We start from the raw sequence: 23,878 nt of genomic DNA on the forward strand, positions 1-23,878 counted from the left end.
TCCTTATCTGATTACTGTCCTGCCTTTTATTATTCAATAATTGCAGTTACATTGGGGATGTGTGATAAAGCTTATTGAAAATGTAATGCCAGTTTCTTGAAATCAGAGAGCAAAACATATAATAATTTCATTCATCAAAATAATGCATTTGATTCAAAGACTTTTTACAGAAAGATAAATGTGTTGTTTTAAAGCATTTGTAAAAGAAAAAGTTTGGTATTTCTGAATTAAGAGAGATGTGGTTTCTAAACAGAAATTAAGTTTTTATAAGAAGGAATATATTAAAAATCTCTATTTAATACATCAGGGAATGCATTAAAGTTGTTAAGTTTTTAAAACACTCATTTGTACTATAATAAAGGGATTGTATCAGATAAAGTACAAGGCGCCTTTTGAATTCTCTCAGTTCCACATGGAAGAAAGAAGGAGAAAAAAGATTTATGGGGTAAAGGCTACATTCTTGTAAAGAAAAAAGGATTCTGATCTGTTATTGTTAGGAAGAAATGATTTAAATGGGCCATTCTTGTTTGTAAGCTATTTTGAAGATAAACGTGAACTCCAGTAGTGCTGTGAATGAGAGCCTAACTAAGACACATGGGGACTGTAGCTATGTTTGTGTGTAGATAGATACAGAAAGCGAGATCTGTATCTATCTGCTATTATATCTGAGATAGGGACTAGGTTTTATACTTGATATTAAAGCATCTAGTTCAGGTGGTGCAAAGCAGCCATTTGCCTTTCTCATTACCATGTTGTCTTAACATAATTGGTGCAGTGTGTACGTGGTGAAGGGGTAGGGCTGGCAGGTGTCCTTCATCTTTGAAAAGAAATGACTGAACATGAAATTGAGCGAGACCTAGAAGATCAGGAAGGGTAGGGAAAAATGAGTGTGGGACTGTTTGTTGTATCTTCTCATACAAAATGTAGGAGCATGAAATGGAACTAGCTAATGGCATGTTCAGAATGAGCAAAGGAGATATTTCTTCAAACAACGATCCATGGAACTCACTGCTGCAGGGTGCTGTGGCAGCTTGAATGCTTGTAGTGGTTGAAAAAGTGATGGGACAAATTCATGTAAGAAACATTCATCAAGGATTATGAAATACAAAGACTTCATCTCTAGCTCAAGAAGTCTTTGAGTCTTAAACTGCTGGGAGACATATTGGTATCTCCTTGCCATGTTTTTTATATTTTTCCCTGCTCATCTGCTGTTGTCTGCTTTAGGAGAGAGGGTGCTGGCCTAAGTGGGCCTGTGGTCTGAACCAGCTGTTTCTGAGTGTGCTCTGTGTGCTGACAAGCCTGATCATTGTGAAGTTGTGAAATAACTCAGTCTGGGGTTTCAGGAGAGAGGGTTGCTGAATGCATTCAGCCAGTGTCAGCATGTAACTGGTTAGATTTAAGAAGGGTTCAGTGTATGAGGCACTGAAGTCTTTGGCAATCCGTGATATGTCAGGGGAAGCTGTTGTCTGTCGTCTTCTCAGTCTTCCTCACAAACCATCTGTTGAGCCTGTGGCCAGTTCTGGCCTTTTCTGTGACTTCACTCCAGTTTATCATCATTTGGCTGCTGTTACTCTTATAGCTGAAAACTGTTTCCTAGTCTTACCCAGGCCCTGTGGAAGGGAGCCCACAAAGACCAGAACTATGATGGGCCTCTCCATTGTGGGCTGTTGTGTTTTGCTGAACCATTCCTGTGCTTTCTAAACCCAAGTCTCATTAGCTAGTTATCAGGCTCTGTCTCTTCCAGCCACCCTAGCACACTAGGGTTAGTCCTCCTGTTATTGTTTTTCTAGTGTTTCCTTCAAAGCTCTTCTGTAAGGGGAAATGTCAGGTTGGCCTCAGCTTCTGCCATTGCTCAGTGTGCTTACCATAAAGAATCACTTTTTTTTTTTTTTTTTTTTTTTTTTCCCTCTCCATAGCATGATTGAGTAATAGTAAGGAAAGCCTAGAAAAAGCAGAAGGGTGACCAGGAAATGTAAGGAAGGCAGCTGTCACTTCAGAAGTAAGGGAATGAGGAGAGCCTAAGTGGGGTCCTGACCCCAAGTCTCCATAACCCTCTGGCTATCCTCACTGACCCCATGACTCTGACAGCTCCAGGTGCCACATAAACTTTTCAGAACCCCCAAATTGCTGCCTTTCTAAAAGCCATAAATTGATAGTTACTGTGCTATATTTAACCTAAAGTTATGATTTCTTCCTATCATGGTGGCCAAATCCAAACCTGCTGTAAGCTGGTACAACATTCGGAGAAGGCTGTGGGCCTAATTTAATCATCATGTAAAAAGCAGTGCAGTTCTATGTAAGAAGGGTAGAGGAAGCTGGTCAGAAAACAGACATAGTCCATAACATCTGGCAGTGGCTGCTAGCAGTAGGTAGCTGTGGGCACCCTGGAGTGCAGTGAGCCTGCAGTGCTGCATGCACAGTGTGATAAGGGAGGCATTAGATGCAGGTTGGGCAGGGGAGGGAGAGAGCATGGAAATGTGCAAGCAAGCCTGGAAAGGGATTGAGTTGCTTCAAAGATAGAGCTTGTCACAGCCAGAGGTAGTGGTGACTGTGGGGTGGAGGAGGGGTAGCCGTTGTAAGTGTAGAAAAATCTTGTCATGTTGCACCTCCCTCCCCAGCACTGCACACTTTTTTTTTTTTTCCCATTCAAGTCCCTTTCTATCCCGTGGCCTTTCCTACTAGCCACCACTGCTTCAGCCTCTTCCTCCACCTCTTGAGTGCAGGCTGAGAGGCCTCTTAGTTGCCTGGTTTACAGGCATCATCCCAGTGAGTGCCAGTGCCTGGAAGGAGGACCTCGGCAGTACTGAAGAAGTGAGGCCTATGGAGACGGCACTGCATACACAGGGTGTATGATGCTGTCTGTGCTCAACGGAGACTCAAAGGTAGAATAAAAGCCTGGGGTCCTGCCCCAAGCACCACAGCACATTGCCTGCTGCTTCCTTGGGGAGGATGAACGATTGCCATCCTGCACTGCTTGACCACCAGATCAATGCAAATGCCTTGACTTCAGCAATTGCACCCACTTTATAAGTGCAGGACAGCTGCTGTAATGCTTGCTACACTCTTGATGTCACTGTTGGGTTTAAGCCAGTGGTTTATTTTATAATTAGAGATTTTGTTTTTCACTGGAACAACATCAAGGTTTTTCTCATTGCTAGCTCATGTTTATTCCTTGCACCAGTGACATGGAGGATGCAGGAGAAAATGGGTAAGGGGAAGAGAGAGGCCAGTACATGCCAGATACTGACTACAGGGCTCGCCTAACCAGTCCTCAGCAATGTTAGTCTCACATAACTCACAGCAGAAGTCTGCTGAGAATCTTTTTTCCTGGGGGAAAAGAACAAAACGAGTGCTTCTGACTGACAGGGACTGGCCTGCCCTGCCTTCCTGCAGCATGCACAATCAGTGCCCCCCCCCCCCCCCCTCCAGCCCCTCTGCATCTCCAGGAGTGAAACTGAGCATTTCCTAAACATAATGAACATTACTCTGTCTGGGTTAGTTTTTACATATCTGTGTTTTATTTCTTGTTTTGTTTGAAATGACCTGTACCACAAGAATACAATTTATTTATTTAACATTTTTTTTTCTTTTTTTAGGAGCAGATAATAGTTGAGTAAAGTAGATACTGTTTATTTCACTGACTGTCTATAACTCCCTGCATCATTCTCACAGACTCTGTCTCTCTGGCTTCCCCATAACCCAGCCACAAGAACCGCCTTTGATCATATGATTGATTATAGCTTGTGGATACAAAGTGGAAGCTCTTTTTCTCAGCTCCAATTGGTAAGAAAATCTCAACAAGTTACATTCTAGGGTCTTTCTAAATGACGTTTCCATCTAATAGCTGCTTACACTTTTCTGGTGCAGCATGCTTTATTTTATATGTTTGTAATACTTTTAGAAAATAATGCCCCCTTAGCATGAACAATACTGCAAGAGTCTGATTGTTGAGGGAGAGTTTCCTGTAGCTTCACAGTTTTGCTGTGAGGTGTAATGCCCAAGTGTCCCCAGAAACCCAGTTCTGTTTGGTATTTTACCCTTTCCTTTAATTGATCCCTATGAAATTTGTTTTGCATTACAGGCCAGAGAACACTGTTCCCAGAGAAGAATGTGCCCAAAACAGAGGAGCTGGTCGTTCAGGAAGAATTGCCTTTTGTAGTTGCTGACAGGTATGTAGTTTCTGTTATCTGCACATGCAAATCAGGGGCTAGAGCTCCTTTTATTATAGTTGTTGGATGTGGGCTACATGGTTATTCATTGTCACTGATGATGATACACTTACCTCTGCAGCTTTGCTTTGCTTTGCTTTTAGTCACAGAGCCCATTTGTGTCCCAAGGCCTAGACTGCATGATCTTTTGCCCCACATAGAAGGACTCTGTGACTCCTATATTATGAATGAATGGCTTAACTAGCACTAGCGCCCACACCCCATTTCCTAGTTCATGTCTGAGTTTTCACATCCCCAGACCTTTTTATAAGCGATTATGAACATTCAAAGACCTAAACAGTTGCCGAAGTCCTACTTTAAAGTGCACTGAGAGGACCAGACTAAGATAATGTTTCCCTTCTCTGCAAGCTCAGCTCACTGTTTAACTGGCTATCCATGCTCCTCAGTTGTGGCAGCATAACTGTACTAGTGATGTGCAGCAGATCAGAGTAACTGGGAAGAGAAGAGATGCATGTCATTCCTGCACTTGCCTGAAGGGCCAAAGAGAGCTGACCTGGTTCCCAAGTAAAAATGGTACAAGCCTTTTACAGGTTAACGCTAGGCATGTGTTTCTGTCCCAGTTCCTGGTGAAGAGTTTACGTTCCTTGCTTAAAGAGAGTAATGTATGCTGATTATAGCCTGGTACAGTTCCCATCCTATTTCAGAAGAAATGCAAATAGGTCTTTCCAGACCTATTCTCTTTAAGGAATGGGGGACACCCAGATGAGCTCCAAGGTTATGCAGCTATAACGGAGAAAGAGGGTCCTTTACTCCTTCCTCAGACTGTTTACACAGCTCTGTGTGCTGATTATTTCCACTTAAGGAGGGGAGAGGCAGGAAGACCTGGAAAAAACACTTTTCATGTCTATATATTGTTCTCCTAAGGCAAGAGTTGCCTCCACGTGATGGCCCTACTCTAACCAGCCAGCAATCACTGTGAGCTAAAAGCTAACTCAGCAGCTCTCCTTCATAATCATTTTTGCAGCTTGTTCTCCTTCCTGTTCTAGAAAGCAGGCCCAAGCTCAAATGCAAACAAGCTGGAAGAGTCTTTCTTTTTTGTTTTTTCTAAATGACCGTGAACTTTCCTGCCATGGCCCAAAAGTACTAAGAATTGCTTCTCAGGGTCTTTTCAGCCCAGTTTGGGACAGCTATCTTTTCACAGCAATGAGGCAGGACAGGGCACAATGTGGTAGGTCTGGGCTAAGTGAGACTCAGCAGGGACACAACAGTGGTGCAGTGAGTCCAACTTACATGCCATAGCACAGCCCAGCATGTTTATGACAGTATTTGTGCCACAGCCAGAAAGACTTGCCAGGTTGCCACACATGGCAAGCTGGCTCTACAGTGCTGGCTTGCAGTGCTCTTTGGCCCTCTCAGTCACAGATGGGAATGGGAGCTGTGAGCACAACCAAAAGCTTCTCCCTTTCTCCCCAGCTGCATCTGGCAGGAAACTGGGGGAGAAGCACAAGTACCTGTTCAAAGCACAAAGCTACTGCATCGTTGCTCCTACTAGGAGCATGAGAACAGTTGCAGGTCCCATGTGCCTCCTGCCCCTTTGGGCTCTGTTGGTTTTTCTAAAGTGCCTGAAGCAAGACTGAGTTCTTTTATCAATCAATCGAGTACAAAATGGGTGAGAATAGCTAGGTCTGTGTAGTGTAAGGATAACCTGGAGGAGACTGAACTAGCTCAAGTACCAGAGTGGGCTGACTACAACAGCTGAGAGCTAAGCATCAGCTTGCCCAGCCTCTCAGTTAGCATAGGTTTTGTTCTGTAGCATCAACAGCGCTGTGCAGTGACACATTCTACTCTGGTAGAAAATAAGCACCCAGCATCTCCCTGATCACACACCTCAACCCTGGTTTGGAAGGCTTCCTGCTTGGGGGGGGGGGGGGGGGTAAGTTACTCATCAGCCACACCACCTTTCTCCTGGGCTGGCCAGGAAGGGATGGAAATTGAGGGGGTTGGTTGGGGGAGGGGGGGGGGGGGGACAGAGTGCCAGTAATGTGTTGCATCTCAAATGTAGATCAGAGCCTGGTTTTCCCATCTTCTGCCATGCCACCGACCACAAAACTGACAATACATTCAGGTTTCATCAGCTTAGGCTGGCTCAGAATTAAGTGACCTAGAAAATAAAATCACTGAATGCCAACAGCCATTTTTGTCAGTCACCCGAGCTCCCCTCTGGCTATTGGGAATGCAGCACTTCTGGCTTAGGCAGCAGATCTAAACCAGGGTTTGGACACAGCAGGAATCTGGTTACGTGAGAGGTGTAAAAAAAACATTCCCCTTCTTCTTCTCCCCCACATCTCGCCTCGAGATCAGATATACAATTTTTTGTCAGAGAGAGAGAGAGGGCCTCTTACCAGGCCCAGGGCTAGTCTATGCTAGCTCATTTGCTGCTGCTATTGAGGATAATGGGATGCGGCAGGGGAAGGGGGTATATGGGATCCACACCACTCTCCAAGTTTCTGTCCCTAGGCTGCCACAAAACATGATCTCTCAGGTTCAGGAGCTGCCCTCCTGCCCTCCAAAAAGTCACTCCCCTGATTCCGAACTAGCATTTGGCAATAACCCTAAGTCTCTGTGGCGGCAAAGAGTCATCGTGTTAATGGAGTCTAGAAAAGGCCTGGTTTGGGGTATATTAATACTTGGGCAGTGACAGTGCAGACAAAAACCTTGTGTTCTCTGCTACAAGGAACAAGGTGAATGGGGAATGGCACTCGGCTGAGCTGAAGAGGCAGGTTTGAGACGCAACAGGCTGAAAAGTGTGGAAGAACTGTAGTTAGCACCACATAGGAGAGGATGCAGAGATTATCAAGTCAACCCAGCACTGAAAGATAACATCAGGCTCTTTTCTCTTGTCTGGCCATCTTGGAAAGGAGACTTGCATTCTCTCAGGGACATGCATCCTACCTCTTCAGGGGCCTGTGGGGATTGTACACAGGAGGGGAGTAGTCAGGCGTAATGACACGCTATACAAGGTCGCAGAATATTTTACACAGTTAGGAGCATCTTTCCCAGTAAAAAGTGGGGCCTGTATGTACAAGTATTAGCTGTTGCTAGAGGAGCCTGGGAGGCAGCCATTGTGATTGGGAGAGGTCCAGTAGTGCTCTTCTCTCAAGGAGCACTTGCCCTAGGGTTAGAGCCAGAAAGGTGACCAAAAAAAGGACCCTGGCTGCCTCCCTTTCTATCTGACCCCCTTGCAACACCAGCAGATAAAGTTTATATTGACTCTATTCTTCCTCTTTTCCTGGGTCAGTCCCCACTACCCCTCCAGCACTGGTGGAGGGAACTGGGGAGCAGGCAGCCCTGGATGGCGCTGAGAACATCACTGCTCAGAGGGGCTGAACCCCGATGACCACCCCCACAAGTGCAAGAACATATTCTGGTATTTCCCACAGAGAAAACAAACAAACAAAAAAAAAGAGAAACAAGTGACTGATTAAAAGAGTCCCCCCCCTCCTGTACACGAGATTCTGCAGTCACGCCGACAGATAGACATTAAATAATTCTTCCATAATAAATGATTGGAGATAAAAGCCGGCGGCGACTGCTGCTGCTGCTGTTTGGATTGCTCCGTTGTCTGCATCTTTGTTTCTAGTTTGTTCCCCGGCCACTGCTGGCTGGTGCTGGGGGCCGTCAGACCTTTGCCTCTAGCATTTCTAGGAAGAGTTTATGCATGGGAACCTTGCCCTGCAGTTTGATGCTGTAGAAATGCTGCACAGCTTTGGCGGCAGTCTGCCGCAGGAGAGGCAAGGTCAGGAGCAGCTTGCCTGCTCGCCGGGGCTCCTCGTTGCGCTGACTCAGCTCGTAGTCCTGCAGGGCTTCGTGGAGAAGGTCCTGGAGTTTCTGCACTGCATCCATGTCCTCTATGTGCATGGAGTCTGGCAGGGGGAGGGAGAAGAGACAGCAAATAGCCAAATCAGATAGGGGGAGGAAATGCTTTAGGGACCTGAAGCTAAAGATGCTTTCTTTTCTGTCATTCTATATAGGAAAAAACACCTTGCTGGGGAAAGTATCAGGTGCTGGCAGGTGCCGGTGCTGCTGCTGTGAAGCTCTGCATCAGCCCTGCAAGTTGGTCACAGCAGTGCAAGAGTAACGTTCCCAGGAGTAGGTGACATGTTGTGCCCTGTGTGCCTGTTTTGCTGGCAACCCCAAGACTACGTGGGGGGGTGTGTGCTGGGGGGGGGGGTCGGCTCGGAGCCTTTGTGACTTGCACATTCACTTGCCCTCCATGCTTCTGCTGGGGGGAGTCACTCTGCAAGGGGCAGCAGCTGCTGTGCTGCCGCTTGAGAGCAATCTCATTAAGAATAATTAACACTGCTATAGTGCTTCATCTGTCTAAACTACCTAATTGCTGTGCAGCTGCTCAGGGTGTCAGCAAGACAGAAAAGTCCCAGTAGGTCACAACCAGTGTCCCCAGGGGTGTTGCCAGCCCCACCTTTGTGCATATGCCCCTGTTTTCAGAGACCGCCAGCAGCTGCTCAGGGAGCGTCCTGTTTCAGTCCTTTACAGAAACCTGCACCTCCTCCTGCAAGGCCTCGTGCCTTAGGCTGCCAGTTAGATTTCTACAAGCTGCCAGAGGGGCTAACAGGGTCTGCGAGGTTAGCACAGATCCCTGGTGTTGCTCTGAGACAAAGGTAGCTGGTAGTGACCCAGTCCAGGGCTACAGTGGCATACCTGAGAAGAACATAGGCTGCCAAACCGCTAGGCAGGTTGTGGTGCTAGACGATAACACTACAGAGCAGAGAGGTTAGAGTAAACCAAGAGAGCTAGCCAAGCGCACTATCATTGGACAGCGCGCTCTCGCGCGCGTGCTCTCTCTCTCTCCCCCCACTCTCTCTCTCCCCGCACTCTCCTCTCTCGCTCTCTCCCCTCTTTCCCTTTTCTCTCTCCTGTCTCCTCTGCCCTCTCTCTCCCCTCTCCTCTCTCTCCTCCCCTCTCTCCCCCCGCCTTTCCCTCTCCTCTCTCTCCTCCCCCAGCCCCCCTTATTTCGCTGATTCCTGCTCCTTTCCTACAACCCCAATGGACCTGGAGATGCTGTTACATTCTCCTCATTGTTCAGAAGCTTTTAATCAATATTGAACCCACTGATAAAGATTCCTGCCACAGGGCAATGAATTCAGAAGCAGCAGCAAATGGACACCAGAATAAACATACGTATGCACATAGAGTTGCACCCGTCTGGTACTGCACCTGGGCTTTGCAGTATAACAGTGGGCTGGCTCAGCCCCCATGCATACAGCACAAATGTGGGGAGATGGGTTCCTGAGTCTGACAGCAGTGAAGGGGAAGGACACTGGCCTAAGTGCCCAAATTTCTCTAGAAATATTTGTCATTTCAATGGAGAGCTCAAGACAAATTAGATGCTGTGAATTTCATAAGATACATGTACAGTAAATGCTATTTATGATGCATAATTTATAAAGGATTACAACAGTCTGGAAAATATTATGCCTAGCAAGAAAGCTGTTTAAGTTAGAAGGCATGCACTAATTACAGAATATTAAAGTATTGTATTTCCAGGAAGCCTACTGGGTAAGGCTGCTTTTGTTTTTTGTATCCCAGAAACCAGGCAAAGAAACTTGGAGGAGGGTTGGTAGGTCATTCCAGTGACCTAAGCTAGCCACACAGGTTGATTCAGAGAAGTTGGGAGGGAGAAGCGTGTTGCCAAATCAGTGTGGCACCTTCCCCCAGCCAGGCAGCACCTCTGGAGAATTCCCATGCACCACCCGGGAGAGGTGAATGGGATATGTTTCCTGCTAAGTTGCAGAGGTCATTTTGGAGACTGGAAGCAGCAAGAGCTGAAGCTTGCAGAGAAATGGTCTTCGGTCTTTCTGCTTAATGTCCATCTGGCCAGGGACACATGGGGGGAAGTAATTACAGTCCATCAGAATGACCAGACCTCAGAGGGTGCTGGAAGCACCAGGCAGCCTGCCATGCTCCATATAGAAGTGGGTGCTCTGCTTCTGGGTACTGATGCTGCTGTACAGTAGAGAGAGTGCTACCTTCTGCTACTTGACTTCTTTCTGGAAGTGAAGAGCCCCAAGAGAACTAAATAACTAGACATACAGGAGGAGTAGTAGTGGAAAATAAAGATCAAGGCCTGCTCTACCACACTCGCTCTATGCTGAAAGGCGCTCAAAATTGGCAGCTGACTGCAAAAAATAAAATAACACTGCAGGATTAATATCCTTGCAATCCATCAGTGAGCTGGTGTCGATGGCATTGATAAACTGTTAATTACAAAATCAATACCTATGAATTTTTAGAGCTGTCAGAGAACTGAGGTAGAGGGAGCTGCCCGGCCACATCCCTGAGGGTCCAGTGGCCTAAAAGTCAGGCTTCATGTCAGGAGCCCTTTTCCAGCATTGGGGTGGAGGCCAGGAGTGAGAATGGACAGGGCCTGCTCCCTCTTCACCTAACTCTTCCCTAGCAGCTTCTGGAAGGAGCAGGGAACTAACAGGGCCCATTAGTACAGCATTTGCCACACATCCCCTAGCCTGATACAGAGCTTGTTCACTCCATCTCAGCACTAAAATGCATTGACAAGAAAAGGTTTGGGAAGTCTGAGATGTCCTTAACTGAACATGTCCTATATGATAACCTTGAGGGCTCTTCAGCACACAGGTTGATCAGTTTGGTGTTCCTGAGGGAAGAGGATCTAGGAATTCCTAAAAAGGCTCTGAAGGATGACAGGTGAGGCTGTGGCATCCCTCCTCTGGCAAAAATGGATGTTCTCATTGTCAGGTCTTGCCTGCTGCTCTGGGCATTAAGAATTAATTTTTTCAGCTCTCTAAAATGCTCTTGGTAAAGAGAGTCTTTGCTTGGATTCTCTTTGCGAATCCCAGCAGGTGTGTCCTTGGTGCGTTACACTGAGGACTTAGAGATCAGCCACAGCTCTGGCAAGGTGGCTTCTTCTAAGCAGCACTTGGCATATTGTCAGCTCCTCTTCTAGTGAGGCATGAGTGAACTCCCGCTTCTGATTTCATTTCTATTATTCCTTTTAATTCCTAGAAACAAAGGATCAATATACACAGAGCTACATGGAAGAGAGGAAAGTCCCTAGAGGCTGGATTGCGTAAAGCAATTACATCCAGCAAGAATAGGGGAAATTCAGGAATTTATCTATATGGGAGGCAAGAGGCAGAAAGCAGGTCTGGGCAACACAGGCGTTAATCTAAGCACTCAGCTTTAAACCACATCTTTGACCCAAGGGAGTTGAGATGTCACCCAGAGATAGTCTGTGTTCCTACAGTTTTAGCAATCAGCTGCTTGCCTGCAAGTACGTACATGCAGGCTCTGCAAGTTTAGTCCAGGTCATAAGTACACTAAGAAAAGTAACTTATGTTAAAAGAATGCGAAGGTTAACTTAGAAAAATACAGCTCACCCTGTGTAGCTTCCTTTTGTGCATGTGTTCTGAGATGCTTTAATTACGTGAAAAATGAGATTTCATGCTTTACTTTCATATGGTTGAGTAAAGATCACAAAGGAGGATTATGCTCCCAGCTGCACTAGAACAAACCAGTGAAGGCAAAGTGGCTTTTCCCATCCAGCTGAGAGCATGCTTTGGCTTGTGCTTCCTCACCCTTACCTTGGTTCTTTACTCCAGAGAGCTGCAAGCAGAGCCCCAAGGCAGCTGATGAGTGTTGGTTGTTTTGCTGTCATTGCTCAGTGTTTCTCCACGCCCGATATGAACTGTTCCCGTATGGCTTGCCCTGGGCTGAGTCCTGACAGCACAGTGAACGTCAGCAGAGTGCGCTTCTGCTGCACTGCAAAGAACCTGACAGCACTGAGGCTCAGGTACTACAACATCTCCACTAATAGCATGGGCCAGATAAATGTCCTTATGTCGCACTTCTCTTGTCACCCTGTCACAACCAGTCCCTTAGCACCTCAGCCTCTCTGAGGAGCCCTTCTCCTTATTTAATCCTGTGACCTTCCTGGTAGACAGGAGGCAGGTTCTTTAACAAGAGTTGATTACATAGCCAAAAGCTACCATCTTGTAATCGAGAGAAAGGCCAGCCTTGGCTATCTGCCCATCCTGGTTCAGTGGCAAAGTGAAGGCAGCAATTAGAACTAAAAAAGCAATATATGAGAAATTGAAAAAGGGAACTAGATAGCAATTTATATGAATCAGAAGTTATGAAGTGTAGAAAATCGATAAGGGAAGCGAAGGACATCAGAGGAAAATCCACGGCTGGAAGGGCTAAGGACAATAAAGAAGAGTTTTATAAATATTTAGGAAATAGAAGAAAAAGGGGGGGGGGCTCTTTCTGGATGGAGATGATTGTTATTAATAGCAATGCAGAAGTCCTCAAGTATTTCTGTCTTGTGTGTAGAGAAAAGGAGTGTGATGTACCTCTGTTATATGAAGATGATGAAGACTTCTTAGTCTGTTGTTGATGCAAGAAGATGTTAAACATGTTAGGGATAAACTTCACAGAAATCAGCAGACCTGGATAACTTTGCCCTAGCTGGTCTTTAGCCATTATAGAACTCTCAAAGCAAATTAATGTTTAACAACTCTTGATATTTTTAAGAAATTCAAGACAACTGGAAAAGTTCTGATGATGCATACTGTTTCCTAGGTCCTATCTGATAATTAATGTGGCCTGGGGCCTCTTTTCTATTCAGTGGCCTGATAAGGGAAATTGATAATTGCCATACTAGCCTGATGTGAACCAGGAAAAAATCAAGGAAAAAGAAATGCAATGTTCAATTAAGACTTAAAAAATGGTTTTACAACTAATGCCAGTCAACACAATACTTTGGAACAGAGGTCTTGTCAAACAAACCTGATTTCATTCTGTGATGAGATTACAAGTTTCGTTGATAAAGTTAACTGCATAGATATAATGGACTTCGGCTTTTATAAGGCACTTGGCTTAGCACCACAGGACATTCTCATTAAAAAATTAGCACTATGCAATATCAATAAAGCACACTTTCAATTGATTAGTAACTGGCTAGATGACAGATCTCAAAGTAGCTATCAGTGGTGAATCATCCCTGAAGGAGGAGTTTTCTAGTGGAAATCCACAGGGATCAGTAGAAAAACAGATGCTACTCAACATTTTTATCAATGATTTGTAAGTAATTTTTTTTTTAAATTGCTCCTGCTAATGAGTATGGATGACAAAGAACAACAGAATGGTGTAAAATGAGTATAGGGCAGCCTCACAGAGCATTCTGGCCCTCTTGGTTACACTTAAAGTAATGCATCTATAGCCAAGGAATGCAGCTATGGAGCAGGAACTGGATTGTGTCAATCTGTCAGATGTAAAAGGACATGGGGTCATAGGACACAGCTCAACAGAGACCCTCAGAATCTGGAGGCTGAACTCAGGCAAACTGACACTAGGGATATGGCACTTTTTTTTTTTTTTTAAACTGGGAGAACAATTAATTAGAGTCAGCTACCATGAAAGATGCAGATTCCCCATCTTTTAATGTCATCAGCTTCACATGGGGTGTGGTGTCTTTCTGGAAGACAGCTTTAGCCAAACAGAGATCCTGGATTCACTGCTGGGCTACGAGGGTGAGTTTTGTGGCCTTCACTGTGCAGGCTGGCCAGGAGATGTGATGCACAGTGAACCTCAAGGGTTGTAGAGGGAGCCCTCGTCACACAGTAGCTTTAGCAGCTTCCCTTTTGGAAGGGACTCCTAAGCAAGTGTGTGTCTGGCTGTTGTACCGCACCAGTGCAGCACACAGCACCTCTTGTTTCTCCCACAGGCTACCAGCCTGCCGGCCTGAGGGCTGTGACCCTCTTCCAAACTGAGACAGAAGGCACTGGACTGAGGGCCTAGCCTTTCTCATCCTCTTCACAAGAAGGAACAAAACAGACAACATCAGGACGAACTTCTGCCAGCATATCTTATCTGCTACTCATTCAGGTCCACTCTCCGTCTCCTGGTTCTCCCAGGGGGCCTCAGTGTCTGTGATCTCTGAATGTCTCCAGGACTGGACCAGGCAGCCCCAACCCCACATATTTTGTGGGGTTTGAAATTGGGACCAGGGTTTCCCTATTTGCTCTAACTGACCAACTCTGCTTAGCTGGATGCAGAGTTGGCTCACATTCCCTCTTCTGAACTTGTGGGGCTGGAACCTGCTCACTACTGGAGAAGAACTCCACAGCCTTTGCTTTAGTGCCAGAAGCCAGCAGCCAGCCCATCCCTGCCTGGTCCCACTCCCTCCTACAGGGCCAGCTTGCCATTGGGGCTCCAGAGGCAGCAAGCCTCCTTTCTCCTTCCTTTCCATCCTGGGTCCCGCTCTATGGACCGAGAGAAGCTTTGGAGATGCTGCATGACATGGCACAGTCTCAGGCAATGGGCTGTGGTTTTCTCCCAGGCCAGATGACACTGTGGGCCTTGACACCTTAATCCCAAGGCTGGCTGGGCCAGGGCTCTACCTGAGTTGGCGAGGGCCAGGGCCTTGAGTGTGACAAACTCCTCCTTTTCCACCTTGAGCTTCTTGTAGCGGCGCACCAGTTGCAGGATGGCCAGATAGAGCTCCAGCAGCCCCGTCAGACGAGAGTGCTCTTCATCCATAACGTAGTCCTCAGCATAGACCAGCTTGTCCTCATAGGGCAGAGAGCGGTACACAATGCCCAAGATGAGGATTTCCATCCAGGCGCTCTGCAGGAGGCTCATCTGGTCCCCAAGGGAGAGATTGGAGAACCCTGATACGGCAAAAGACAAGCAGGTCAAAAGGGTGTGCAGCAAAGCCTCTAGGAGCACCTGGGACCTTATTTTTCCCTGGGATTCATCCCAAGCATGCTTCTCTATCAGTCTGCTGCTCTGGAAAAGCTTACTAAAGAGGCCTCTATCTCTGTGGCAGTCAGCACATCTGGAATTTGCCGTCTTCCTTGCTTCCACGTCCACCCAGAGCCTCAAACACAAGTCCTGATGCTCTGACTTTGTGTTTCTAGCACCCCAAGGTTAGTGATACCCTCTTTTCCTGATTCCTGCTTCTCCTACAGCAGCAAACTGCTTTGTACCGCATCTTCCTGCCCCTTGGTCCTCCTCTCATTCTGTACTGCAGCAGTACTGCCCTAGTTGTACTTTCCTTTCCCAGTGAACCAAAGAGCATAAAAGAGCTCCAGATGGCAGAAGAGAGAGCTTCTGAAGGGACGGGAGAAAAATGACACTGGCTTGAACTTCGAGTGTACCTCAGTCTCTCTCTCTGGCCAACAAGAGAAAAGGTCCCTCCACAACAGAGCACTGAAAGGTCAGAAACTGAACACAGTTGTGAATGCAGTCCTCTTCTATTCATCATCACTCCCTGAGCTCAACACCATCAGCTTTCTGCATCTCATAGCCAACAACCCTACACAGTGTCAAAAACACCTCTGTGGTGTTATACAAGTGCCTAAATCACAACCAGACCCACTAGCACCAGAATCAGCACCCAGCAATAAGCTTATGTCATACTCCCAATTACAGAAACAATCTGCAATCACAGATAGACACTGACAGCCCCAGAGCCCTGCTGGCACTGATGAGAAAGGAGTGAGGCTAAAACCTGGAGGCACTATCTACCCTGAGGAAAAAAAGTACATGGGAAGGAAAGGTCCTTCATGTCCGTAGCACCAGGGATCCTAGAAGGCCAGCCCATGAAAGATCCTGGGAGCACACAGCCACTGTGCAGCAGTTATGACAGACAGGGCTGCTAAGTGCAGTGTGTTAGTCCTATGTAGGCAGCTCCTGCCAACCACTGAAAGGCAGTGGCTGTTTGCTCTTTGGCAGCTCCATGTGTCTAGAGTTTCCCAGGGGCTGTGAGAGAAGGGGACAGCCAGGCACCCCTCAGCTGGGATAGCCTCCTCTGCCAGTTTTCTTTCCAGTGCTTATTAAGCCTCTGGGCTCACTCTCCTTTAGAGCCCTGTGAGCTCATTAGCCTTTGTCCAGGAGCCTCCCAACCCTGCTGGCTGCATGCTAGGTTCAGCAGGACACCTTTATCCTACAGCCTTCCCTGCTCACAACTCTGGGCCCTGTGTCGGGACCTAGGTAGCCAGCCACCATGGTGATCATTTGATTTCTCTTGTTATCAAGTTGGCAATTAACAAAAGAGCTGATGATTGCTATATTGACTGACTGTGGGTTCTCTTTTTCTATCTGCACTATCTCAGCTGGGGAAGGGAAGGCAGAAGGGTGGGTTAGTGGTATTTATTTATCACTACGCCATGTTTTGTGTTTGTGTTGCCAGGGGAAGCAAAGGGTGATAATGGCCTGGCAGCCCTTGGACATCCAATTTCCCTTATCAGGCCACTGAATAGAAAAGAGGCCCCAGGCCACATTAATTAACAGATACCAATCAGTTGTCACGTGTTGTGTGTGCAAGGTCTGAGGGGAGCAGTGGGTGGGAGGGAAGAATCGATAAACCATTGGTGAGGAGTGCCAGAGGGAACAGCTAAAGAGGAGTCCATGCTACTGGAGAGAAGAGCTGCAAATCCAGCTGCAGCTCCATGACTGTGAGACTCTTCTACAGCACAGCCTGTGCTCCACGTACCCCTGCTCCTGGTAGATCCCATCCCTTGCTGAAGCTATGAGTGCTGCAGGGATGTCTCCCTCACCCTTTGCCTCTCCCCTCTGCCCTTAGCTCTTGCAGTTAGTACTTTTATTACTGCTCCTGAATGGAGCTCTCCTGAGCAAATCCAGCACAGGCTGATGCAGCTCCAGGGCTCAGGATCCTGTCTCCCTAAGTCCCCCCCTTGCTGCAGCAAAGGGAACTGATGGGATTAGCCCTGTGACAGGGGAAACTGCACAGCTTCTGGCACCTGGAATCTCTCCTCTGCTGCCAACCAAGAGCAGTCCTTTGGTCACCTGTCTCCTAGCTCTTAGGCTTCTCAGGCCTTATCCTGAAAGGTGCTGAATACTCTGCTACCATCCCGAGGCTCCCAAAAATGTATCCTGGAGCTGCACAAAGCTGCATGCATGTTTCTCTCCTCCCCAGGTGCAGGTTGAGGCAAGCTGCTTTATTTGCAATAGCTGATATGACATTCAGGTTTTTTTTTTTGTGATTTTTTTTTTATTTCAATGATTTGGCAGTGGGACCTCCCAGAATTAAAAAAAAAAAAAAAAAAAGGCCACATAATTTGTGGCAAGTGGAGTTCATAATCTGTTAATTTATTATCATTTCTGTCATCCTGGAGGGCCATTAGCAGAGGTAATAAAGGGAGATGTAATTATAGGATCTGAGGCCACTCCAGACACAGCTGCTGTCACTCCACTTGCCATATTTCATTCTGTGCTAGTACTATCGTCTTCCTAGTGAGAACAGCACAACAGCTACCCTGGGAGAGCCTTTGTCGTCACCCCTCGAGAGAAGTCTTGTCTCCCTGCATCAAGGCATACAAAAAAGGTAGATGTTGTTCAAAGACAACTAGTACAGAGAGTGAGTGAGTGGTGGTGAGGGGGCTTCATACAGAAGGGTACAACTCCACACTGGCTAAGGAGGCTACTGAGCTCTAACATTTGCTGAACACCATTAAATCATGTTTTCTTGTTATCATAGGAGATTGGCTGTAAGCTTAACTGATTTTATTTGCTAACACTGTGGGATAGAAGTTTGAATTGACACCTGGGATCCTGAAAGGCAGGTATCACACCTATGTCACACTGTTCCTTACTAATTCCAGTGAGAACACGAGGCAGGAATATGTGACTTTTGTTCCTCTGTCCATGCTCCCTGTGTCTAAGAGTTCATGCACACAGGAAGCAAAGGGTCCTGTTTCACTCAAAATCCTTGAGAGACAGAAATACGGGACACGCAGAATCTAGACACCTGACTCCTGGCCCTGCTCTGCTCTGCCCCCTTGCTGCCTAGTGCAGTATGTTTAGTACATGTTTCACAAGTACAGGGGTGCATTTTTGTGAACTGTCTTTCATTGTGTTTGATTTTTGGTACCGCTCCCTGGCATAACAATCCCTGAGTTCTCTCCTGTATACACAGTCCCATTATGATATTGCTGCTGGTCAGGACTGTGCAGGGCTGATGGCTATTCCTGTCTTGCAGGGGCTTTGATAGGAAAGGAAAATAGAGAAAAATGAGGTGATGGCAGGTATTTCCTGCCTTTCAGAAAGGAGAGAGAGCCCCTTTTCCAGTGCAGGAGTCATGTCACTATTACATTTCTCTTCTGGGATAATTGCCATGGCAGGCTGGAAAACTGTAGGAAGTCAGATATGAGCATCCCATGTGCAACCCACAGCTGCAAGCTAGGGAACTGCAGTAGGACACCCTGTGCACAGAGAAACCGCCAAGGTTAGGAGAACAGACAACAGCAACTCACTGAACAGCAACTAATTGCATTGCTTTAATACCATTCCTGTCAACACCCCAAGTGCTGGGTTAGTAGAGCAATCCAGGCTAAGTTCCCTAATCGGCGGTGTAAGCCCATTTGTGATGAATCAGCCCCCGATGGATTCCAGCAGTAGTGAGGGGTGTAATCCCTGCAGATACTGCAGATCTGATATAAGAAGGGCACCACTGGGATTAACCTCTACTCAGCCCTGTCCTCAGAAGGTTTCTCCAGAAACATGACAGTCCCTGTTTCATATAGCCCAGAAAGCTACTAACCTTTGAACCACAGGAGAAATGCTTCCTTCTGGGAAAAGACAAGCAACCACCAAAAAGGCAAGAGAAAGGCTACAGAGAGAAGCTAACTAAACTGGCTGATTACTCATGCTAGAATACTTCAGAAAAGAAGAAGAAACTTAAAGCCAAGAAGCAAAGCAAGAGAATACAGACCTATGCAGCAGAAGAACAGACAATGTGCAATATGGTTAAAACCTGTGGCTAAGCATCAGTTCTCCTGGACTCAAGGAAGGAGGACAGAAGGCAGGACAACACTGTACTGAGCTGTTTGTATAGTAATCTTCCGGAAAGCAGTCATGTAAACCCCAAGGACATTCCCTAAGCTCCCTGCCCAACCTACCCCACATCCAAGTCCAGCCCCCCTTTTTTTGGCAGGAGGGGCGAGGGGGATTGATGGATACACATGGCGGGGACAGAGGGGGCCTTTTTCCTGCCCAGTCTGCATCTTTGTCCCCTGAACATCCTCAAGGGCCATGACTGCTCCATCAGTCTGGGTCCTATTACTGTAGCATCCTACCTGCAGGTGTGAGATTGTTGCTATGTCAATGGCATCCTGATTGGTATAGTCAGTCAGCCCTCAGAGGCCAGTCACACTGCCAACAAGTTGTCCTCATTATTTTTCAGTACAGAAGCCTGGAGATTAATTGACAATAGTGGGTATGTTCTCCATCCCAATGGAGTGCAAATTCAGTTCTCCTGAATCTAGGCAAGAATGCCCACTACAAACAAGGTGTAAGATAACCTGCCTTGCCATTAGCAGTAAAGTCCAGTCATTGCTGTGACATTTATTCATCTATAAACAGAACAGACCCAGGCCATGCAGATGCAGTGCAAAATCACTGAAGTCCACCTTACAGTCCCAAGCACTGTCCTCCCAAGCATTTTTTCTCCGCCACTCAATGCCTGGTACAACCAACTACTCTACCATAGCATCTCAAAGCCTACCACATAATCCCAGGGCACACACATATACAGTCATCAATTTACACACCTGTACCATATACTAGATTGCAATTTGTTACCAAATTGATGAGAGCTCACCACAACCAGTTTTTTGTGACAGTAATTTCAACCCATCACTATATGTCAAAATCCTGGTGGAAGACAAACTGATAAGCACAGTGATAAATAATCAGCTCCCTTTGCCATTCACATTTAAGCCTTGTGATTTCCCCTGTTTACCTGGGATGTGCTTTGCCCAGCCAATGATCACCACCAGTTCCCTGTCTGCCAGGTCACAGAGGGTTGTCAGGGCTTTGATGTCACTCTCCGGCATAGTTGGATCAGGCATGGCATAAATCTTCTCTGGCTCTGCCACCAGCAAGTGGGAGACGATCTTAGTCACTGCACATTTCAAAGGAGAAGTTGTTGTTGTATCTCTCAGGACATGAGATGTCATAACAGCCCTTTATAGAAGGGCCTTCCTGGGAGAAGACATGGCTAGAGAGGCCATGGGACCTCAGAAATGGTTTTGTTCACAACAGGAGGAGACTACACCGCAGCTACACAAGCTGTAGCAATCCTTCTATGCCAAATCAGGTCTGTACAGAGATGACAGAACCAGGAAGCTACTGTAAGGTTGTCAACCACTATCTCACGCAGGTCCAACAACAACAGTAGGAGAAGGTGAGAAATGAATAATCAACTGGTGGCACTTGGAGAAGTTTAGAGAACTGCTGGTGATATGGAAGAGAGAAATCGGCACAGGGCCAATTTGGCAACATGGCTTAAGATGCAGGAAAAAATCAGAAAAATCACTAAATGAATTTATATGGTCTCTTAGGAAATCTCTGGCATTTAACCATAGGTACAATAAATGTTAGTACCCAGGCTATACCTCAGATATACCTAGTTTACCTACATACTATGATCATAAGGAAAAAAATCCTGGTGCTTGTGACTGATAATGGAACCAGAAGTGACAACCACTCCATTGTATGTTTTGGGAGACCAACAATAAAAAGGAGCGGAGTGGTTGCTCAGAGGCCCACAATTAAAGACCAATACATACATGGCTTTTTAGCCGGTGGAGGAATCTGTAAGCTCAGATAAGTGCTACTCTCAGAATCCAGTCTCCTCTTGTATTTCTGACGGCCTCCACGGACTCGATCCAGACGAACACCTGCAGGTAAAACAGAAGATAAATCCTCGTGATTCCTTAGTGCCACAGGGAACCTTGACATTCAGATGCTAAAATTTGCTAAATAATAAGTTCCCTGCACTCCACAGAGCTTTCCTCTCCCGAACACTTGAGATTCTCAGCTGAACCTACCAATCTCAGTAATGCCAGATAGACTCCCTCCAGCTCTAACAATATTGCCGTGGGCATTAGCTTTCTTCAGAACATTAATGAAAACAAAAATTAACCCATTCAAACTCTTGTGGGCAAATGAAAAGCATCAGACCTTGATGCCCTCTGGATGATCTTGTTTTTAAAAAGAAAGACAAGAAATGTCAATCAAACCTGCAGTTATAAAAATAAGCTTTTAGACTGTTCTTAAAAATGAGAAGTTAAATGTTCTGTGACCTCTCGCTGTCTATATTTGAAAAATGCTACCTATAGCAAATGGATTATGAAATATGAATACAACAAAGATGTTTCAGGTTTTATCAAGTGAGGCAACTGTAATAAAAGTAGAACTCAAATAAATAGAAACAACCTATACAACAATGAAGCAATGATAAAGTTGAACTACGGAGACACTGAAGAATTTGTTGCAGCTTTTTCAAAATACAGTGAATCAAACTGCAAATAGCACATCAAACAGTTCCCAGTGACTATCCCCATGTAAAAGACAATAGCAGCATCAATAACCAATTGAACAGGAGCAACAGTTGAACTGCTGTATCAGTACAAGATACAATATTAAAAATGAGTTGTGAAAAAAGGCCATAGATATTTGTCCAGTTGTCAGCTATTTCTAGCCAGCCATATGGTCTTTTGTAATCAGTTTCTGTGAAACTGGGGTAACTCAGTCTTGCTGGGAGAAACAGCCATTGCAAAAAATCTTTCAAGTTAAATGTAGTAGCATTCAAATAAAACAAAATTTTGAATTTGCATATACAAGTACTTCCTTAGAAACATGCACGAGATCCTTGTCAGATCACAGGAACCAACTATGTGGTACACTTATTAATCATGCTGAGCCATTAACACTTTGCAATCAGTCCACTGCATAAACACAAACAACTAAAGGCAAACACTCCAAAGTAGTCTGAGCAATGCTTTTTGAATAACTTGTACATCTGAAAAACCTGCTGACAAATATTCTTCCCCAGAAGAAAGCACACATCTGTCAGTTATACTGCACATTTCAAACTAATGCCATGTTTACTATGGCATTACTGCACTTACTGTGTCACTAAAGGAGCAATCTCTCATTCTTGTGCTCATACCAGCCCCCAGCTGCACCACTTGAAGCCATTACTTGCCACAACACCTGAATCCTGGCACTCTTCATAGCTGGAGCACCTAAACCAGCATGATCAACAAGCAGTACAACAGCTTAGCCCCACAACAAGAATAACTAACACCCAAAGGCCAACAGCACTCATTAATACAGCCTGACAGCAAGGTCTCTGCGGCAGTAACAGCACCCACATGGCAATCTAGGTGGCACTGCCTTTAAGCAGTGTATTGGGTCAGAAGCTCATACGCATGATGTTATTAATGTTGTACAACTGCTTCCTTTTCAGATTCCTGCTACTCCTATTGTGCAGGAGAAGCAGGAATGAGCAGGCCGTGAGCTCTCCAGAGCAAAGGAACTGCTGCTGCAAGGGCTGCTATTGGAGGATGACAGATAAGAGAAAATGGAGAGAGACAAAGCAGAGTGGGTGAACTCAGATTAAACTGAGTTTTTTTCCTTCCCCAGGCAAATTTTCTATTTCTTACTCAGTGAGAAGAATTCACTAGCCTCTCTGAGCACAAGTACCACCTCTCTCCTCCATTACATTGCAGTATTTCTGAAAAAATGTTGCCCACTGTTTGCTTCTTTCAGTTTCCATCCCAGCAGGAGGGAGCCTGTGGGCAAGACTTCTTCCTGGGAACCCCAACATGTTTCAGAGAGTGATTTCAGAAAGGGCAGCCAGGGATCCCACACCTAAGGTTATCTAAGGAGATCCCTGAGGAACAGCACTAACAAACTCCTGAATTAGGTAGGAGACCTTCATTTCCACCCTGTGATTTCTTCCTCTCTATAAATGTGCACCAGTTTCACAAGAAAGAAGACCTCTACACCATACTCTGCTGAATGAACAACACCTACTTATAGCCAGGAATGGAGGGAGGGACACAAATTCCAGAAAGTGACAGTACACCAAGTAACCAGGTATGAAAATGAAAAGGGTCAGGAATACACCATTTAAAGGCTATAGAGGAACCCAGAAAGGTTTGCAGGACTTCAGTCCTAAATCACAGCTTCTCAGAACCCCCACAGAAGAAGGATCACAGGAAAATCCATTCCCTTAGGCCAGTGGACAGGATGTCACTGGAACAGGGAGACACCCCTTCTCAGCCCAGGAGTAAACAGCACACAGCTCTCCAGAGTGCATTTGCTGTGCAGTTTGATAAGCAGTGGAGTGGGGGAAACTGAGAGGGTAGGGAGGAAATGGGTGAAGGAAATCTTTTCCTACTCCCAAGGAGAGAGACAGACAGACAGGCATGCCATCTCCAGTGCTTGGCAGAGTGAAGGCTGTACAGGTTGCAGCAGTATTAGGGACCCTCAATCAGATTATAAGGACACAAAGGACTTAAGTGCATTAAAAAAAGATAAGAGAGATGCAGGGAGATTTACCCTCCATCCCTCCTTCCTTCGCTGAGCAGATAGAAGTCTGTTCTCCCAAGGACTTTGGCTTGTTAATTTTGAACAAGTATCTGTCCTCCTCTTGTTCCCCATCCTGCGTGACACTCCTTGAGGCAAATGTTTTCAATCAGCATTTGCAAAGCCACTCTTCTACCCTGTCGTCATCAGCTCCAGTCTTAGAGCTAGTGAATAGGCTGACCTCTACGTAGCATGTCCCAGTGCCAGTTGTTGAATGCAATGACCCCCAGGTGCTAAGCAAACAAAGGCATTTCAAC

At 46.1% G+C, this 23,878-nt stretch overlaps 1 protein-coding gene across 2 annotated transcripts in view; it reads right to left on the reverse strand.

The window, feature by feature from the left end:
- Nucleotides 1-6,349: 6,349 nt before the first annotated feature.
- Nucleotides 6,350-23,878, reverse strand: part of ESRRB (estrogen related receptor beta) — a 133,042-nt gene continuing 115,513 nt past the window's right edge. For both annotated transcript variants that reach the window (XM_064512274.1, XM_064512273.1), the window contains exons 4-7: nucleotides 20,813-20,923; nucleotides 19,984-20,145; nucleotides 14,621-14,890; nucleotides 6,350-8,092 (exon numbers count right to left, since the gene is read on the reverse strand). In XM_064512274.1, the coding sequence (XP_064368344.1) occupies nucleotides 7,848-8,092; nucleotides 14,621-14,890; nucleotides 19,984-20,145; nucleotides 20,813-20,923 (788 nt within the window). In that variant the 3' untranslated portion in view covers nucleotides 6,350-7,847. The remainder of the gene's footprint in view (nucleotides 8,093-14,620; nucleotides 14,891-19,983; nucleotides 20,146-20,812; nucleotides 20,924-23,878) is intronic.

This window comes from Dromaius novaehollandiae, chromosome 5, assembly GCF_036370855.1.
Source record: "Dromaius novaehollandiae isolate bDroNov1 chromosome 5, bDroNov1.hap1, whole genome shotgun sequence".
NCBI classification, from domain to species: Eukaryota; Metazoa; Chordata; class Aves; order Casuariiformes; family Dromaiidae; genus Dromaius; species Dromaius novaehollandiae.